Raw genomic sequence first — 19,887 nt, 5'->3', positions numbered from 1 at the left:
ACTGGTACGATATCATTCAATTTGACTCGTTGGTGTTTTTCTAAATTATCCCTCCATTTCTTCTATTCTCTCAAATTTCTCCATGTCTCGAATCTCCTTCTCAAACGAAACGGAAGCCGTTTTCTCAAGTTTCTCGCTTCCAGCCTCACAGCCTCATTTCACGCCCACATGATCTCATTTAAGATCACCCCATCTACTCCAAAAGACTATATAAAGGAACTGCAGGCGACCTGCTAGGCTTTCAATACACAACGATTTGAAGACTCTCCCATGAACCATGTCAACAAAATCACCACACCGAGTTCAGATCGTGATTGGTGGAACATATTTCTCAGCCGCCTTGCTCTGCATCCTCAGCTTACAGTATATGGATCACCGGTCGCCAAACAGCCTGGTGACGTATCCAGCCTTGTAGAAATCTCATGTTCGGTGGCGTTATCTGTCCATAATTGACTCTTTCAGCTTGAGGTGATGTCTGATTGGGGCTGATGCGCGAAAACACGAGGCTGATTCTGGAGATGGACTGAGAAGTGGAATGCTTCAATGCGATAAATGTGCTGTTGGCATGTCTGCTCGGCCACGCGACTTTGATCTTATTTTCTTATATTCCCGTGTTGCGCCTTCAAGATGTTCAGCATGTAGAGGTCAATAAACAGAAGTCCACACACAACTTCATACTGATAAACGGATAATATTTTTAATGGCGACTGACGTAAGTTAGATCTAAACATTCGAGTCTTGGCTGATCAAGTTTCATAGCTCTGTGGACCAATGGCCACTTCTGGTCTGAATGAGCAAATGGGAGAATGCCGGTATATATCTGTGCTAACAGATATATACGACATCAACGATCCAGATACCGTGCTCAAGCATCTCTTAATTCAAGCTAGCCTAGAGGAAGGGACGCATTTCTATCCAAGATTTGGTACACGGACGGAGAAAATGGCTGCATGTGCGCCGATGAACTGCAAGCTAGGACACATACCAATGTCCCTCATGGCTTGGCGATATATTGGTAAGTATCGTCAGTAGCCAGGAAGAAAGTGTCTTGTTAATAGGCATACAGGAGATGGAACATCACTTAGTATTCAAGTCGCAGGCCGTGTGGATCTCGCGCGAATGCCTCACGGGCATCCACAAATATTTCACCCCACGTCCTCGAATGTCGTGAATCGGGTCCTGACAATTCAAAAATCTCCAGAGAGCCCACAGAACTTATGCCAAGTCCAAAAGTCCGAGTCCAAAGCGCCAAATCGATCCTCGGAGATCACAATTCGGCAGAATAGGATGCTCCCTTGGGCTATCTTTGTTGTCTCTTTCCTCTTGAGTCTCTTTGTTGGAGTTTTCTACACTGTGTCTCCCAGCCACCAACGCAGTATGGGTGATGCTTTCACACTTGCTGGCTGGGTTGCGAATATTGGTAGTCTGTCGTTGACTGCACTGGCTATGTCATCGGCATTGCACTTGCTCTTTCCAAATGAAAAGAAGAGGATATGTTCTGCCTTGCAGACTTAACTTGTCTCAATCTTCTATCGCTTATATGTGGTGTCGGATGTTCGTCCAGGGCCATATAATGTATCATAACACCGAACACCTAACACATGATCTGAAGCTGATCGATCTACTAAATGGGGGAATATACTGCATTATACGAGTTAACACGAGTCGGCGTGAGACAAAAAGGCCGAAAATGATGTACTGACGATGTCAAATATAGCCGAAGCTTGAAAACACAATCGTCTATCGACAGCTGACTCTTCAAATTTGACTTCGACAGCCACCTTTAGCTTCTAAAGTCTATCTAAGAGTTTGAAAGCGAACATCGGCAATCGCGACATGGATGGTGTATCCATATCTCCAGGTAAGACGAATCCTAGGTGAAAATGATACTTCATTAAAAGTTAAAAGAAGACACGGCTGCAATTTTTCCCATTACTATTTAGCATACACTCAGTCAAGGCTTTGTTCTCCTAAATGAGACTTCTCATCCCATTCCCATGTGCACTTCATAGGTAGATAATCAACAAAATTGTAAACCAATATTTAAGATGATGAGGAAACTAAGACGTGAAGTTTTGTCTTTGAGCATATGAGGATGAACATATTCGTTGAACAATAAGTGTCGAGAAATAAAGAGACAAGAGCATTGGATGTTGATGTTCTCGTGTGCCAAAAAGGGCCCCAACAATCAGCTCAGGGGCTTTTCTCGCTTATTTGGTCAGTGAGCCTGCTCAACTCGTGTGTATATCGCGACACCCTCGCTCCAAACTTCAAAAATATATTCAACGACGAGATCCAGTCGAGCACAACCAACTTCAAGTCCCAATATCCATCAGGATTATGTCCAAAAACACGAATCTCAACATGCCGCGATCAAAAGGAACCTTGACTGAATCCAATCGGGGTGCGCTCAGCGCGTCGAAGCCATCTTCCAACGCGGCGTTGATGGAGAAAAGCCTTCCAAACGAAGACGCGGGAAGCTTTCCAGCAAAAAACCACTCTGGTATGAAGAGGAAGAGGGAGGAGCGAGCTTTGGAGAAGAGTGTACCGATCTCTGGATCCAAAAAGAAAAGAGCACGAGACACGACAAAGATGAAGGAAGGAAGCCGCTTCGCAACTAAGGATAACAGCAAACTGCAAGCCTTACTTTCCGATCGAGGTCTGTCGACCAAGGGCACGAGAAAGGATTGGATAAAGCGGCTGGAAAGCTCTACTATGGACCACGCATCTCTCTCCACCAATAAGTTGGGCCAGATGATGCAACAACGAAAGATGCAAGCCGCTACGTCATACTCGAGGGCCAACAGGATCGAAAGACTGAAACTCAATGATGAATACTATCGTGACACTGGAAAACCTTACGACCTCTTGCTGGAGTACGCCAATCAAGATGAAACACTGGATGATCCAAACGCGAGGGAAAAGCTTTGTGGCATGCAGTATCTATACGAGCACGAGGAGGTTCTTGAAACGAAATGCGTCGAGAGGAAGATGGTGGGTTCCGGTCCTAAATCTGCCATGGTCAAATTTCTTGATACTGGGGTAGTTGAGTATGGAGACCTGTATGCTGAAAGTCTGCAAAAGATGTGCAAGGAACGTGGTATCCATTCAAGAACAAAATCACCAAGAAGAGTGCTCTTGTGAAGCTGCTTGACGATGCTGATGAAGCAAAAGTGACTTGATGGGGTGGGGTCTGATCGGCTATGATTGTGGATGGATGTTGCGTAAATACAAACTCGTGTATTATACTGCTAAATAAATTGTATGCTATTCGAATTCATCGAGTGTTCAATCCATATTGAGGTCACTGCGATTATGTGAAAATAACGCCTATTGAAAGTTAGGGAAATGTGTTGTATTCATCTTCCCCCTCGTAGCTCGCACTCCACGCGTTCAAGACCTTGTTCTCCTGAATTGATTTATGCACCCCACTCTAGCTTTCATAGCCGTGTTGAGATCTCATTCGTAGCGGCAGCTTGCTTGTTCACACCTGCTAACAGAATTGCCAGGTCACGGCCCGCCATTGCATATCTAAATACTTCATTAACCACATTCTAATTTGGGCGGGTCTAAGAGAATGTCTGAGAGACAGCAATTAAAGTTAAGACTCACCTCACGAGCGAGTACTTCTTTGCAAACCCTTCGAGGAGATCGGGCCTCGGTTCTAAGCCTCCTAAGCCCACGAAGACTTTCCTCCCGTTGACGCTAGCTTTCTCTGCCGCTGTCGCTATTTTTGCAACTGCAGAATGGAAGAGCTCAGAGTCATACTGACCCGGAATGCCCAATTCCATACTCAGATCCGCACAGCCGATTAGCATAGCGTCGATTCCAGGCGTTGCTGCAATATCTCTTGGGATTTCGTCAGTTTCACACATTCAGATGTGATCAACGGAACTTACTCAACATTCTCGACCCCTTCTTTGGTTTCAATCATGGGCATTATCATCACTTCCTCGTTTTCAACTTCAGCAATAGCAGCGTACGAGAGCTGAGTTGTGTATTGCGTCATGGCTGTAACCATTGTCACTGAACGATGCCCCTGCGATGATGTCAATAGGGCTACGGTTCGTGAAAACTAGCAGTCTTCTGTTGAAGTGGACATACCAGAGGAGGGAACTTGGACGCATTAACACACAACTTGGCTTGCTCAACATTGTTGACATGAGGTACAATGATTGCCTGAGCGCCAGAATCGAGGCACCGGGAAATCCATTCAGAGGAGCAAGTTGGAACAACAACCATAGGAGTTATACTTGAAACGACGTAGTCAGTTGCTTGCCGACTACTCCAGTGTTGCCGAACAGAATCACTGACCCCACATTCAAGCACGACACTGCAATATCCTTCATACTCTCGATACTCATGGCCATATGTTCAAGGTTCATTAGTACTCCTGAATAGCCTGCTCGCTTTGCAATTAATGGGATCTCGGTTGAGAATGCAACACGAAGTCCAAAGGAGTGTGCAAGCTTGTTCTCAAGCATGAGGTGCTTGACAACATTTGGACGGCAAACTTCGTGTGCCAGTGCGACTTGGTCAACATGAAGGGAAGACATCTTCGAGCCCGATGTTTGATTGTTGACGTTGAGATCGAAATATCCTGAAGCTAGTCTTTCGAGGATGGAAAGTTTGAAGTACGTCTATAGAGATTTTTGGGAAATATCAAAGTGCATTAAAATTATGCAGATAGCAAAACGGACTTTGATGGTCAAGTCCGCTTCGCCAAGCTTTTTGAGAGTGGAGTATCAATACTCACCCCTTATCTGTGGGCACATGGTGCAGCTAAACATCCACAAATCCTACGATAGATTTGACTCCCAGCTTTCGACAAGGATCATCCTATCAATGGTGGGTGAAATGGGTTCGTGAAGCTCTGATCTGCAGGTCTCCCATAGGTTGAAATAGCCGCCCGTATACAGCGAAGGCCACCAGGGGCCAAGATCTTAAAGACGCATGGAGCCAAGATACCATGCTCGCTAGAACAACATCAAGAATAGGGGATGCTTTCGAGATATCGGTATCGTTCCCAATATATCCCGTACTCCCCACGCGGACTCGACTTCTCGTTGCTCGTCGTTTCATTGCAACCGCTCTGTTGAGAAGCCAACATAAGACTTCACCATGGACAAAGACAAAAAGAACTATGAAGTCAATACCGCTCCATCAACCTCATCTTATGTGGGAGTTTCAGAAGCAATGCCACAGAAGGTGCCGCTTGGGAAGCAGATTCTGTATCATCTTTGGGATGCCGACCAACAATTGAAGAGCCCACAGGTAATCTAACGCCCTCCTTTGCATCTAGATGTTGCTTCTAACACGATAGTAGGAAAGAGCTCTAGTCCGAAAGCTCGATTTCGGAATTCTCATCTGTTCAACACTTCGTTGGGTGGGCAAGCCATGTTCCCTCTCTCGAAAATGTTTCCTAACGGGTCGACAGTCGATGAAATACATCGATCAAAGCAATCTCACAAATGCTTGTAAGTACTGTTTCCTCTCATCTCCACTTTTTGCCTAACTGTTCGATTAGAGATGTCAGCGGGATGAAGGAAGACTTGAACATTGAGGTAAATGAGTATACGTATATGTTAAGTAAGTACCCGTAAGATAACTACGGGATATGAAGCTGACTAGCATAGTGTGTTATACCATTGCTTTCGCTATCATGCAAATCCCATCAAACATGATCGCCCTCAAAGTCAGCTCCCGCATCTGCTTAGTTGTCTGCGAATTCGGCTGGACTGCCTTCACGTACGTCAAGTAATGATACACTTCATTGAATATGACTGACTAAGAGATACTTTAGCTTTGCTCAAGCTGCGGCGCAAAATAGCACCCACATGTATGCTTTCCGATTCATGATCGGCATTTTCGAGTTTGGATTCTCGCCAATCATCATCTTTCTCCTCGGATGTTGGTATACAAAAACAGAACTTGCAAAGCGAATAGCAATTTGGCACATCACTGGCTTCTTTGGTCAAGCTACTTCCGGATTTCTTCAAGCTGGAATCTACAGTTCATTGAATGGCCACCTAGGATTGGCAGGTTGGAGATGGATGTATATCAGTAAGGCCATCTCCTCCATATTCTACCAAGATTGGCATGTAGCAGAAGTATAATAATGCATTTTAGTATGTGGCTGTATGTCAGTGCCCGTCGCCGGGTCAGTCTGGTTCCTACTTCCAGACTACCCCCACAATACGAAAGCATGGTATCTCACCGAGGATGACAAACGGATTGCACTGGAGCGTGCTGCCAAACAGGGCAAAGCCGAGGTCACGGGTGTGATGGATTTGAAGCTCGTGAAACGCATGTTCGGGAGCTGGCGTTGGTGGGTCCTGGTTTTGATGTACATCTTTGTAAGTTGAGACTTTTCAACAAGCAATCATGCATGGAGACTGCTAACACTGGTAAGTACGGAAATTCATGCCAGGCTAATAATTACTTCGCGATTTATCTCAGTATGCCGATTAATCTTCCCAAATTTTGCTGACAAGTTATCATGCTGACGTGGAGCAATAAACAGAGGCAGAAGGCTACAGCGTAACTCAACGAAATGTAATTCCGGCGTGTGCAAACATCGTCTCGATGGTCACGGATTTCGCATGGGGATTTATGTCAGACTTGACTCAAAATCGAGCGTGGTGGATTACTGGTCCTCTTGTAAGCAAGCTCACACTATCTTGAATAACATTGCTGAAGCATGTCCATAGCTATTCACAACCGTCATTGGATCATCCACCTTGACCGCTTGGCCCGCGGCAGATGCGGCGAGAGTAGCTGCGTTCTTCTTCGTCTCAAGAGGCTACGTGACTGCTGTCACGTGGACTTGGGCAAATGAAATCAACGTTGGAAATGCTCAAGAACGTGCCTTGACAATCTCGAGCATGAATGGAATCTTCTATGCCACCAGTGAGTCCAAAAACAGATCAAGGATATCCAGAATGCTGAAGATCACAAGATTCCTTCCTGCCCATCCTTATATTTCCGCAAACGGAAGGACCTAAATTTCTAAAGGGGTTTCCTTCGATTCTCGCATTCGCTTTATTAGCAATCATTCTCGTTTGTAAGTTGCCTTTAGTCTTGGGAGTTAACGTAGTACAGCATCTAACAGTAGTGCAGTCTTGGCGGACTACCTCCATAAACGTCAACTCAAACAAGAAGTTGAAGCGGCCCTGGCTTCTCCTCCTTCCGAAGCTACTGATAGGGACGTGAGTAATGAGGGCTAAAGTGATATCTTGGTAAGATTTTAGACATCAGGGATGAGGAGCTGGAAAATTGTCCGCATCTGAACAACAGGGAAATGTCCGGTTGTGTGAGCAAATCACAAAAAAAGATTGGTTGAACCATTTTCTCGTGTTTTCTTTGATATGTGCATTGTTCAGTTGAACTCCTCCAAATCATTTTTGATCTGAGTTGCTGAGACACGTCCTTTCAGACAACATTAACCGCATGCGTGTCTAACCCGTAGCACTCCCCTTATATACCTACCTTTCACCAGCCTGCCAAATTGTTGTAACGTACTGTACACTTGTTGAAAAAATAAGTTGAGACGATAGATAGACAGAGATAAGATGATCATGATCATGATCAAGTTCAAGATTAGCAGCCTGGCGTGCTTTTGGTGTCCCAGGTTCGGCGATATCGGCGCCTGGTGTCCGCTTGGCTTCCTGTTGATATTGGACTCCCTCTTCAAGTTTCGACAACTTCATCTCAGAAAATCAACCGCAGAAGACTTCAATCCTTGAACGCGTCGAATATGGAAGGAAGATCCACCCCGCGTCGCGTCGCTGTACATATGCCAAAGAAAGATGTATTGACATTCGACATCTGGCATTTGGTTTTCAAAGAGGTAAGTAGTTCATCTTGCGCTTACACCCTCAAATTTCATCTTCAAATTCGGTAGACTGGCATAAGTTTACTGCACAGTAATTACTTGCGCATGATTGACTGACTGTGAGTGCTCAGATTTGGATCGAAGCTACAACTATAGGCAATTACTGGAAAACAGATTGTATTGAAGATGATCTGCGATTATGGCTCCAAAATCTGCGCACTGTCTCTAAAGATTTTAACAAAATTATAACGCCACATGTACACCACACGGTTCGAATATCTGAATCACATATAATTCGGGATGATCCAGAGAACATCTACCGGTTATTCAAGGTACGTGAAGCAGGTAAGAAAGATGTGGTTTTACTGACCTGGAATCAGGCCAATGTTTTGTTGTTCTCGAACAAGATCATTCTCACACCAAGCAGAAATGTTTTAGTCTTGTCAGAGATGGTTCAAATTGTCTCAGCCTCAAGAAAATTGGTCACTACCAGGTAGGTTCAAAGCAAGATGAATTTCACAAAGAGAAGAGCCTCAATCTAATTTGAACAGATGGGACTTGAAGGGGAATGACATAAATGCCATGTCTAGATGCATCTCCAACTCTCTTCAAGAGATAATGAAAAGAGCTGTCCACTGTTCTATCGACTACAGAGATAAGTGTTTTTACATCGAAGAAGTTGGCCAGAATGGAATCCCGATAGAACGAAAATCCTCCTATACCAATTCGCAGCTCGCGCAACAAATACTACCAAGTACATCAATTTCAGAGACGGGGGAGGAAGAATCTTCGACGATACAAACTCTCACGCTGAAAGATGCCTGTCTTAACTGGGAATCTGAAAGCAAGAAGATTCTCTACAATCCTATGTTCCAACGAATTTTGCCGATGACCGAGCTAAGGTTAACACGTTTTCCATAGGATGAGTGCACGGGATCGTACCGTGGCTTGTGGGACTTTTCACGACTACAAAGCTTAACTGTCGAGGGAAGCGATCTCTATTGCTTCTTGAAAACGATCCCTGCCGAGGACTTGAAGGATCTCTATACTTTCGAGATAGTTAGCGACGAACACAATTGGGACATTCAAGGCTCTAAAGCTCCTTTAGTGAAGCTCTTCGGCAAATTTGAACGACTTGAGAATCTAAAGTTCAATCATGAACGTTGGCAAGAGCTTCTACCGCCATCATCAATATGTCGTCTTGGTGCTAATCTCAAAAGGCTCGAACTGCGAGACATGACTTGGCAAGATGTGCCTCTAACGGTACAAGAGTTAGATCATATTCGAGTGCATTGCCCTGACTTACTCTTTCTCGCTGTGAACTGGGCATCTGATAGTGGCGAAGTACGTGTTTGTCAATTTCGTATCGTCTTGGATCGATCGCTCGCTTTATCATAACCTGAACGTGGCTAACTTAGTGTACTCTAGAAACAGAACTTTCTCGAAATTTTATGCCGTTTTGAGCATGTGTGTGAGCTTGTCTTAGTTACTAGCAACGGGGTGCAACTTTCGAATTCCAATCAGCGAAGCACTGATCCGGATGACGACGGCGCAACGATCATCTTTGACTTTATGCGCAAGAACAAATATGGGATCCCAATCACTTCATGCATGGTTGAAGTAGAGAGAGCTTTACATGTAAGGGCCACGGGAGAATATGAGGATGGCTTTATGTTGGATGGCATACGAGTTTTCAAATTTTCCGTCAGAGCGAGCGGGCATACCGAACGTTCAGGAGACGTGAGATTTGATACTTTCGCAGTCAGTGGAGATGGTGAGGACGGAGACAACTTGGCGAATGAAGAAGACTTGGATGAGGACATGGATGGTGTAGAGGGTGACGAGTCAGAAGCGGATGAAACTGAAGGTGATGAAGAGGACAGCGATGAAGAGGACGAGGACGCCGTAGACAGCATTAACTTCTAAATCGTCACTTCGGGGGTTTCGCGTTGTTCAGAGTATCAAAGCAACAACATAATATCATAGAGCCAAAGCGACTCTTGAGAACATGTACAGGGGCCCCACATAACTAGTGAAAATGAGCATCTTTGGAATGATGTCAATGCTACATCACAGTCATGTGGCTTAACAGGGCAACATAAAGGTGGTTAGCTAGAGATAAATAGAGTAAACTGTCTGTAATCTGTTGTGGTAGCTCCCGAAATGTAGAAGCATGACCCCAAGTAAATAGAATTGCTTTGCATTCTGCTGTGATTGAAGTTGAAGAGCTGAAGTCTTACAAGCCGGAATCTCAGCCGTCATTGCTTCTCATTCAATGCACGAAAACCACATTAGCATCAAGACAAATGATCACTCCCCTAATATTCGTACAAGGTATGCTCTCTAAGATTTAATTCTTCCATGTATTCTATCTTCCAATAATTTAGATTCCTTCCTGATGCCAAGTTCGAGTACCCCCAACCCTCTCCCTCAAAAAGACGGTACGTCATCACTTGCAAAAGTCTGGTCTACGAGGCTCCTCTGCTATTTAATTACCCCCTAGTTCTGCTGTGGTCTCTACTCCAGCAGCCCCTCCTTCTACTATGTCTGTGGCTTCAAGGTCGGTACCATCGTCGCTGAGATCTTCATCGTCTTGACCTTCGCCGGGAACTTCATCGTCGCTGTCATCGTCGCTGGGATGTTCCTCGTGGTCGATGAATTCGTCAATTCTTTTGCTTCCCGTAGTATATGTGTCACCTTTAAGATTTACATTACATGTAAAGCACCGTTCGCCCAACCAGTATCCTCTCTTCTCCAAGTATTGGCCGTCTCTCTGTACTTGCCAGCAGCCTTCTGCTTCTACCTGCCAGCATTGAAGAGAGTTCCCATACTTGCAAGATTTCAAATATGGTAGAAGAACCATGGCTTGGTCGTAGTCCGGATCCGTACTTCCTGCTTCCACTCCATTGGCCTCAAAACCGCCGACAACGTAGAGGTATATGGTGGTTGCAGTGTCGAAGCGTCCGATATTCTGCAAAAAGTGTTCGTGCTAAGTCCAAATATGTTAGCTTTACGTGTTCTCAAGGAGCATGTCACCAACATACCGTATCTTTAAGTTTAGGCAAATCTACACCTAGTGTATGCAAATTGGTACATGCCGTACGGATCCTTCTAAGTTCTTGCAAAGAAAGATGTACACCAGCATAGCTCCAGCCCCGAAGTGACAGATATACAAGACTCTGACCAAATTCGCAAATGAGTAGTGGCGGAAAGATTTCTTGCCAACGTTTGACTCTAAGCTTAAGCTTCTCTAATTGTTTATATTCACCAAGAAGCTTTCGAATTGCGGCTTGCAGATCGTTGAGGTTGTTTCCAAATAGAGTTGGGTAATTAGCAGCAGTAAGTCGAAGTCTGCGAAGTTTGGCTAAAGCCTCCAGCGACACCGTTAAGAAGAATTTGGTCAGAACGATCCCGTGTAGGCACAAATCCTGAAGGTCGGAAAAGTCCCAGATTTGTCCATAGTTCTCCGCCGTATGGTCCCAGTGATAGTTTTTCAAGTTAAGTTTAGACACCGCTGGTAGCTGTCTGAAGATCGGGCAGGCATGAGAAGTGATGAAAATAGGCATCATCCACACGCACCAGATATGGAGCTTCAGTACTGGAGCAATTGCCAGAGGGTCGAAGACAGAGGAATCGAGGCCAAGTTGTGGTGGATCTTCCAACTTTCGTGAGTCCTGATACAGAGTCTTACGCTTCATCAACTTCCCACTCAGGTCGGTTGCAATGAATCTGACTTGATGATTATCATAATCTTGTCCACCGGGGACTAGTGAGAACCTGCGTGATCTAACTTCGCAGCGTACTGTTCTTTTTAGGAACGCATGAAGACTGGCCTGGATACACATCAATGATACATCTGTATGTTGGATTCCAATGTTCCACCTGTGCGAGTCAGCTTTGCAAGATTATCCGCTGCGCTGCTTCCAGTAGCGTAGCACATACCATCCGGGTTATGGGAACGTACTGGACCTCGACCACATGTTTTCCCTTCGAAATAACATCTATAACTTCTGTCATATAAGACTCCTCGAGATGTGGCGCAAAGGAACTATGTTTTGCGTATTGTATCGTGTCGGCCTACACTCGTGTAAGCTCATTGACGAGAGATCTGTATTGACTTCGGTGTACCTTGAATTTTTCTTGGAGTGACATAGGGTCGTAGCGGACCAACTTGTCGTTTGTAAAGACTACCTTCTCATATACGAGTGTTGTGATCTTCTTGTTGAAGTATTTCGAGACCGTGCGAAGCTCCCTGAGCCACGTCTGGAAGAGCGGATCTTGCACCCACATCGTCTCACCGCCCTTGCTGTCCTCCTTGTACTCCCTGGCTTTTCCCCAAAGCTGGAGCAATGTTAGCGGTCTGCTTCTACTGCCAAAATTCATAGCATGTTAAGACATAGGCCCGAAGGCGTAAGAGCTACAATTTGCGCAAAATGGCGGGTAGGGCGCGGCACGGTTGGTACCAATCCGGAAATTGACCTGCTCCATGGGCCCCCTTAGGGTGGGTAGGCCGCGTCGTCTCTGACCATAGGTGGTTTTAAATTAAGGAGAAACCTCCAGGGTAGCCCCGGATAATCTAGCATGTGATTACACGTAATCAAAAAAGAGGGAAATTAAGGGGTTTGGCCAAAATCTATAAAAAGGGCTTACTTCTCCTGCTCATTCTTACTTCCTTTCTCTTCTTTAAGCTATAGTTGCTTCCTTTACTCATAGTCTAGCCAACTATACCTTAATTAGTGGTGTATAAGCTTATTGGACCCTTCTAAATACATATTTAAAGCTCTAGATTAGTCTCCAGCCTTGCTCAATCTTTTGAAAAAAGTAAAGGGACTGAAGCTTCCTTAGTTAAAACTTTCTAGAAGTTCTTACCTTCTAAAAGCGCTTTAATTCCTCAAATCCAACTCATCTCACATAATCCCCATGTGACTTAGAGTCATATAAGTGAGTGCTATTACCTCCATTTTTGCATTTTTATATTATTTAGTGAGTATAGCCAGGGCATTATGCTTTACATATGCTTTATAATATACACTCTTTCTTATAAGGGGGTATGTGGCAGAGTTTTAATTATACCACGTGAGGCCATGTCATGTGCTGGATGGCAGATGGTAACCTGGTGGGAGGTTAGGGTAAAAGCTTAAGAAGCTTAACCTTACCCTACCCGCCCACTAGGTGGGTAGAGGGCCCCTCTAACCAGCCATTAACCACCCGTGCCGCGCCCTAATAGCGGGGGAACTGGCGCGCTCACCTGGTCAATAACCATCGACCAAATGTCAAACGGTAGAAGTCCATTCTTAGTAGACGCACCAACAGTTACTATGTTGCTGATCATGGTGTGATTTTCTGCGTTCGTGTTCATTGTTGTTGCTGTTGAAATCTTCAAGAATTGGGTATGATTCGATGATAGTATTCATAGTATTCAGAGTTCTATATAAGTTTTAAACGAGCACTAGTGGACCATCTACGATTTCTGGTGCACTAGATAAGCGCTATAGGAGCTTTACGAAGTTAGCCTCCATTTGAACTAGTAGATTGGGTTATTTTGTAGGTGAATAGGCCCCATTCTTTTGAAAAGCTGTATTCCAAAATTGAGTCACAGTGTCTCCATATTCTCGAAATTAAGAAGAGCAAAAAGGTGAGACTACCAAGGTAGACGTAGAGCAGACCATGTACTAAGTGAGACGATTGTGAAGGCTGCATGAAGTAGTTGAGAGGAAAGTGAAGAACGATGCCTAAAAAGCCGCAACATGACGTCTCTAAGGCGCTAGGTTCAGTTTACCCTGATCTCAACATTTGCTCGAGGCGAAATCAGCACCATAATCACAGTAAGACAAATCTTATTGGTCAGAAACGTACCATCTCAAGTCTCATTATTGAGACGATAATCCCATACCACATCATCAATGGTCTAGGAATCGTCCGGTCATATTCTCAAAAAGGCTGACATTCTTTTACTCTTCATCATCATTGGGCTAGTACTATTTCCCTAGCTCATAGTCGCTTCCCGAGCTTTCTTCTTCTTCTCAGTCAGAGTCAAAATATGAGGAGCCTCCCTGTCCGTCGGTTTCTTCTCCATCTCCAAGTCTTGCCAGCTTCTTGTTGTATTCATGAACAAGTCGCAAGTTGAGTTTGCATCCAGGCTGTAAATGATTGCCGAAGAAACACTAGCAGTAGTTTGTCTTTGGTATCTGGGCACACTAAGACCAAGTAAGTCGTTGGCTGATGTGGAGTTGGAACTCGCAAATAGAGCTGTTTTGAAGAAAGAGAGGTGATCAGAGCTGATCATGGGCATAACAATGTTGCTGAAGATGAACAGGCGAGTCCCCCATACTAGAATTATATACCAAATAATTATCGATGTTAAAAGGATTCACATGTCCTGAACCCAGAAAATGACCGTCGCTGAGGGACAACCAAGAATAGTTTAAACGAGATTAAGCGATGAGGTAATAGGAGAGAATACTTCACGTGACCGTGTGACTGGATCGTTCACCAACGCAGCTTTCTCTTACACACACAGAGGTCCCTAGCTATGCGTTCAAGAACGTCGAAAACATGGCCACCTCGTCCATCGCCTCCTAACAAGCTCAGTATTCTCTTCCTCAACGCCATGTTTTCCCACGACTTTCAAGAACACCTCATCCAGAATCGATACCGATACAGAGTAGAACTCCAATCCCAATCCTGCCTTGTTTTCTTCCAGTAGCACAAAGATAGAAGCTACAGAAGTTTCCTCTTGCTCTTCTATCTCAAGCACTGTGCGGAGGTCGGAGGGTGAAGGTTTGGAGGGGATATTGAATCTCAGCTGTCCATTCCACAACTTCCTCTACATCTCACTGCCCTTAAATTTCCCTTCTACCCACTCTTTCAAATTCTCCATTTCATCCAGACCTGTGGTGGGCGCAGATTTAAGTACGAGATGGACGTGAAAGCCATATCCGTGTTTGGCGCGTAAGTGTTGTGTCGTTCCAAGATCGAGCATGTGCCTAGCCAGGATATCAACACGAGAGGCTAATGCGTCCGCGTCTTCCATTGAATGCGTGGTAAGGAGGATCGACCGATGAGGGACGAATCTTGAAAGTGTTGTCCACATGCTTCTCTTGGCGAGAGGATCCATACCCGAAGATGGCTCATCCAGCAATAATACATCGGGATTCCCTATCATTGCACTTCAGTAAATTGTCCACTAATGAACGAGACACTGTATCAATAAGTGCAATAGCCAGACCCAACTTCCTCTTGTTTCCACCTGACAGCTTGCTCGCCATTCTATCTCGGAAAGGTGCAAGACCAACAGCCTTTACAAGATTATCGACATTTTGCTCAATATCGCTAAGACCACGGATCCCTGCGTAGAAACAAAGATGTTCGAGAACCGTCATCTTGTCTAATGGATCATGCTGCGGACATACTCCCAGATGAGAACGAGCTGCATCTCTGTCCTTCGCTACTGGGGTATTCTCGACAAATATCTGCCCGTTTCCATGATCTGGCTTGATTTCTCCTCGAATCATGGAATTTGTGGTAGACTTTCCCGCTGTAGAATCATCAGCTCCTATTCACAATGACACATGGGATGTATCACGGAAACATACCTCCATTAGGACCTACGAGTGCAAAGACTTCTCCCCGTTTGATACCAAATGTTAGATCATCCACAACTTTCGTCTTACCACTAGCTCTCGTTTTGAGTGTCTTGCTAGTATGTAAGACTCTAAGACCATCATCCGATTTAGCCACGCGATTTATTTCGTCTGATACTTCAGGCTCTTTCGTGGACGTATCCTCAAAGTCAATTTCTACGGACCCCGCCCTGAAGCTAGGAAACGAGAATCCATGATCTGACCAGACTAAGATGCCGAACAGAGAAAGTGATTGGCATATCAGATAAATTATTGGTGCACCAAACAAGGGCAAGGGGCCAGGGGTTGTTGCCTTGACCGGTGGTGAGCCGCTGCAAAGAGCAGAGAACAGGTTCAGGCCAACAAAAATAGCTCTCAGAAGTTGTCCGATCGGTGTGATTATGCCGAGTGTGTAGTGTACCAACATAAATTCCCATTGTGTCTTGTCGGCAGGCTATCGGACAGTGATGGTCATGTATGCGCTCATGTACATCAAAAGCATGAAACTAGATTTATAATAAGAATTCGGAACTCTTAGAGAGGGAAGGTTGTACGTACGCTTGACCACCAGCTGAAAATGCAAAAGCAGACAGTTGGGATCGGGCCACCAGTGATATCACATATGATAACAGGATCGACGTGATGCCATACAAGAAGAGACACAAGAAGATTGTGCCTAGGGAGAACCAAGCGTGAGGAGCAGCAGTGGCGAATATTAGAGTGACTATAACACTGATAAAAAGAACAATCACTCCATCAAAGGTTAGATATGCGGACCTATTTTGTTTAGTATTTCCTTTGCCAGCCAATATTCGAGGCTGACTTACCATAAAGGTAGACTTCTAACGCCATTTGAATATTGCAAAGCCCGAACACCTCTTAAACTCTCAGCCGTGGGGTAAAGAGTGAAGAATGCGGGGTACGCAGCCAATCCTGAGTGTTTGGTGGCCATGGAAGATCAAACACAGCTAATCCAGCAAATCGTTACATCATAAAGGAAAAGAACGTGTATGAACATACCATACTGTGTAGCAATGGTCTGATTCGACAACAGCACATTCATAGCATTTTGGATGAAGATCGCAGCATAAACTCCAAGTACGCCTAAGTTGGATCTGTAGCTGTAAGTAGGAACAGAGCCTTGAGCGCCCAAAAAGATACCTCCAGGAACTATTGTAGAGTAGTTACTGTTAGTGAAATTAAGAAACTCATCAAGGCTGTTGACAACGTGTATGCCTTGAATGATAGCCGACTTGTTAATTCCTTGGGTGATATTCGGTAGGACTCGAGAGAAAAGCTCAAGTTTCTGGAGTGTTAGCGCACTTTGAGGTCCGATGACAATTTGTGGTGTCAGGCTCATCGACAAGGTCTCGATGTCTGAGACACTGATTTGGTCGGCGAAGTTACAGCCAGGATTTCGGAAATTCTTGATGAGCATCGAGACCAGACCCGCACCAGCAATTGGAATGACAATAGTTGCAAATGTCCCGACCCAACTTCGGCGCAAGACTGTGACTCGCTTCCTGAACAAGGTAAATATTTGTTGAAAGGCTCCGATACGATGCCCAGTCAAAAGAGCTGTTTCGTCGGTAGCATCAATATCTGTGGCAATCTTCTCATGGTGACCGTCATGCAATATTTCAATGTGTTCGACCTTATCAGTGCCAGAGTCATCCGAAGTATCGATTGCCATCTTCATGAACACTTCTTCTATTGTTGGGCCGGTGATTGGAAATTCTTGATCCCTTGAGACTTGTACGTTTTGATCCTCTCCAAGGCAGTTGCAGGATCCACAGCAATGAAAGATTCGTCTGCACCGTTCTTCCGTGATAGTTCTGCCAGATTGCCATTCGCATCGCCGTCCGTTCCTGGGGACACAAGAACTCGATATCCACTTCCAAGACGAGCTTTAAGCTCGGATGTAGATCCTTCTGCCTTCAGATGACCTTTCGTGATGATGGAGATATGATCTGCAAGATATTCTGCTTCATCCAAGAAATGAGTGGTGAGAATAAAGGTTCGGTGCCCTCGTTCCGCTAGGAGAATATCCCAAATGCGTCGCCAGGATGGTGGATCGAGACCCTCTGAGACTTCATCAAGGCAACAAACGCGACTACCGCCAATGAGCATCATGATTAGCTGCAGCTTACTTTTTTGCCCTCCCGATAATGTTCGTGCACGTGATTTTCTCTTCCCTTCCAAGCCACATTTCTTGATGAGCCCACAGACTTCGTCATTCGAAGTTGCTGCTGATGTCGTCTTCAGCTTGTGGAATATCTTTGCGTGTTGCTCAATCGTCAGGCCATTCCATAAGACATTTTGCTGTGGGCATAGCCCAATGCCTCCTGAGCCATCCACGGTAATTGATCCATCGGTGATGCTATTCAATCCCGCAATGGCATTCAGTGCAGACGTTTTCCCACAGCCATTTGCGCCAACAAGCGCCAGAATCTGACCTTGCAAGGCAGTCAAGCTGAGATCGTTGATAGCAATGACTGGAGTGAGCCTGATTCCGAACATACGCGCTGCAAAACGAACAATCCCGCTTTTTTGGTATATTTTCTTGAAGTTGGTCAGTCGGACTGGCGTGCTACTTTCGATTCCACCCCATGAAACGTTTCTCTTCGAACGCTGAGCTGCTGTCCCATACAACCAACGCTCGACATACATAGAAAGGATTGGATAGGCGATGATCTGCATCACCAGCAAAGCCCATAGAACTCCAATATGCAGTGTCCACGGAGTTCCAGGTGCAGATTCTCCCAGCTTGGCAGCCTCCTGATTAAAACCGAATCGCAATGCAGCGGACAAGAAGAAGACGAAGGTCATTGGGGTGAACAGCAGACCCAGTATGACTACGGTAGCCGAATCCAACGATTTGCTCTCGATCTGAGCGATGATACCTAGACAGAGAGCAAGTACAACAGTTGTGATACCACTGAGCTGTGCTTTTCGGAAGAATGAAGCTCCTAATATGCTGAAAGATATGAGAGCAAGACCGGACAGAATGAAAAAGATGACGACGATGCTTCCGGATGTCTTAAGAAACAGTCCATGTTTGGCAATTACACCCATGACTATCCATCCAGGTGCATACACGATGGAAAATGCGAGAAAGTGACCGATTAGTCGAGCAAATTGACACTCCCAGCGTCGTACATTCGGCATCATGGATTCGACGAGATCTGACATGCCGATTTCTCTCTCCTTGGCCATCAGACCAACCAGCTGGTACATGATGCCAACAAATCCAATGTACCAGACGACGGAGAGATGGTTGGTGGTTGCCCTTTGGATGTCCGTTGTAATTCGAGCAGTGCATGCCTTTTGTGTCACGGAAGTAAATGCTTCATAGGTCAGCTTCCATCATAGAGTTGGCGGCCAGAAAACATACGATATTCGTTCACGGTCGATGGAAGCGAGACTGCACCACCAGTACTGTTGACAGCAGCAATAGCGGCATCAACAGCACGCTGAAGAGGAAGTTAATAGACCTCAGGATCATTAGTCGTCTATCCCACGTTGATATTTGCACCAAATGCAGCATCAGCTCGTAGTGTATAATTCCAGACACCACCTGGCCCCTCCTGGGGCGAAGAGTTGAATACAACAGTCCCAAAGCATTTCGTAGTCCCCTGAAGCGTACTGGGACATACCTGAAGTAGATCCGATGGATCGTTGAGAACGATTGCATCTTTGCTGATGCTCGAATGGGAGTAGCAATGTTATTGATAACACGATCGATATCACCACCAAGTGAGACATTATTGACGAAGACCACAGTATCGCGTCCTCCCGTCGCAGTTTTCATTGCATATTGAAGAGACAGAAGCTGATGAAGATTCCCGACACCGTACTTTTCCTTTGGCCAGTACACTTTGATGATGACACTCATGTAGAGCGAGTAGATGATGGGGATCCAGAGTGCCCGTATAAGTGTGCTCAGCCTGCTCTTTGGACCACTGAACAGCAAGAGGAGGTCCTTGCGAACCAAGATGGCAATTTGGCGCAATAGAAGACCCATCGTGATTGACAGTCTGGTCGACCTTCTCAATTGAAGTTGTCATGACACAATATGGTGAGGAAATGCCTCAACAATCGCGACTCCCATATTTTGAGGTGAATCGAAGACGGCATGATCCTGACCGCGTTCTCGATGTCTTACTTGGAAGAACCGTATTCATTTGCGGTTGTGTCACTCCACACTTTTTGTGGCTTGAAGGCAGATGAAAAGAGCCCAATTACAGGTGGAGGTGCGCCTGAGGTGGCTCTGCCATCATCGGACGATAACTTCATCGCAACAGGCTTGAGCACTGCCATCGTCGACCGAGTGAAAGGAGCCGTGGGAGACATGAGACAGATTATTGCTGTGTTTGGATGCGTGAGTTGAAGGAGAGATGACATGAGGAGATGTACCGAGCTACTTCATCG

At 45.3% G+C, this 19,887-nt stretch overlaps 7 protein-coding genes across 7 annotated transcripts; 4 read left to right on the top strand and 3 right to left on the bottom strand.

Moving 5' to 3' along the window:
• Positions 1-577: 577 nt before the first annotated feature.
• Positions 578-1,678, top strand: LY89DRAFT_503129 (uncharacterized protein). Its single transcript, XM_018207983.1, has 3 exons — positions 578-712; positions 760-1,015; positions 1,067-1,678. Exons 1-3 carry the CDS (start codon positions 701-703, stop codon positions 1,513-1,515), a joined length of 717 nt encoding a protein of 238 aa, XP_018073070.1. The 5' UTR covers positions 578-700; the 3' UTR covers positions 1,516-1,678.
• A 686-nt stretch (positions 1,679-2,364) lies between these two features.
• On the top strand, positions 2,365-3,144 carry LY89DRAFT_774811 (uncharacterized protein; the record flags this gene model as incomplete). Its single annotated transcript, XM_018221978.1, has 1 exon — positions 2,365-3,144. The coding sequence occupies one exon, from the start codon at positions 2,365-2,367 to the stop codon at positions 3,142-3,144; it is 780 nt and encodes a 259-aa protein (XP_018073069.1).
• Positions 3,145-3,246: 102 nt separating this feature from the next.
• LY89DRAFT_683614 (HpcH/HpaI aldolase) lies at positions 3,247-4,655 on the bottom strand. The gene is made up of 5 exons (XM_018214733.1): positions 4,315-4,655; positions 4,105-4,252; positions 3,900-4,039; positions 3,613-3,849; positions 3,247-3,531 (listed from the first exon to the last, which is right to left on the bottom strand). Exons 1-5 carry the CDS (start codon positions 4,554-4,556, stop codon positions 3,441-3,443), a joined length of 858 nt encoding a protein of 285 aa, XP_018073068.1. The 5' UTR covers positions 4,557-4,655; the 3' UTR covers positions 3,247-3,440.
• A 144-nt stretch (positions 4,656-4,799) lies between these two features.
• LY89DRAFT_643143 (pantothenate transporter liz1) lies at positions 4,800-7,226 on the top strand (the record flags this gene model as incomplete). The annotated part of the gene is made up of 12 exons (XM_018211788.1): positions 4,800-5,274; positions 5,327-5,386; positions 5,438-5,477; positions 5,530-5,589; positions 5,637-5,748; positions 5,804-6,063; positions 6,130-6,356; positions 6,413-6,458; positions 6,524-6,660; positions 6,711-6,909; positions 6,959-7,063; positions 7,120-7,226. The coding sequence occupies exons 1-12, from the start codon at positions 5,122-5,124 to the stop codon at positions 7,224-7,226; spliced, it is 1,506 nt and encodes a 501-aa protein (XP_018073067.1). The 5' UTR covers positions 4,800-5,121.
• Positions 7,227-7,756: 530 nt separating this feature from the next.
• Positions 7,757-9,760, top strand: LY89DRAFT_732264 (uncharacterized protein; the record flags this gene model as incomplete). Its single annotated transcript, XM_018219664.1, has 6 exons — positions 7,757-7,849; positions 7,966-8,166; positions 8,215-8,327; positions 8,386-8,736; positions 8,809-9,178; positions 9,263-9,760. 6 exons carry the CDS (start codon positions 7,757-7,759, stop codon positions 9,758-9,760), a joined length of 1,626 nt encoding a protein of 541 aa, XP_018073066.1.
• A 474-nt stretch (positions 9,761-10,234) lies between these two features.
• On the bottom strand, positions 10,235-13,193 carry LY89DRAFT_780730 (uncharacterized protein; the record flags this gene model as incomplete). The annotated part of the gene is made up of 5 exons (XM_018222410.1): positions 10,235-10,823; positions 10,879-11,716; positions 11,799-11,911; positions 11,963-12,175; positions 13,083-13,193. 5 exons carry the CDS (start codon positions 13,191-13,193, stop codon positions 10,323-10,325), a joined length of 1,776 nt encoding a protein of 591 aa, XP_018073065.1. The 3' UTR covers positions 10,235-10,322.
• Positions 13,194-14,660: 1,467 nt separating this feature from the next.
• LY89DRAFT_667779 (P-loop containing nucleoside triphosphate hydrolase protein) lies at positions 14,661-19,480 on the bottom strand (the record flags this gene model as incomplete). The annotated part of the gene is made up of 9 exons (XM_018212999.1): positions 14,661-14,992; positions 15,063-15,371; positions 15,430-15,788; positions 16,015-16,233; positions 16,284-16,389; positions 16,477-17,226; positions 17,274-18,803; positions 18,851-18,894; positions 19,113-19,480. 9 exons carry the CDS (start codon positions 19,478-19,480, stop codon positions 14,661-14,663), a joined length of 4,017 nt encoding a protein of 1,338 aa, XP_018073064.1.
• Positions 19,481-19,887: the final 407 nt, after the last annotated feature.

The sequence above is a fragment of the Mollisia scopiformis genome (genome assembly GCF_001500285.1).
Source record: "Mollisia scopiformis unplaced genomic scaffold LY89scaffold_9, whole genome shotgun sequence".
NCBI classification, from domain to species: domain Eukaryota; kingdom Fungi; phylum Ascomycota; class Leotiomycetes; order Helotiales; family Mollisiaceae; genus Mollisia; species Mollisia scopiformis.
The sequence above is the reverse complement of the archived record's forward strand: the minus strand, read 5'-3'. Positions and strand labels throughout refer to the sequence as shown.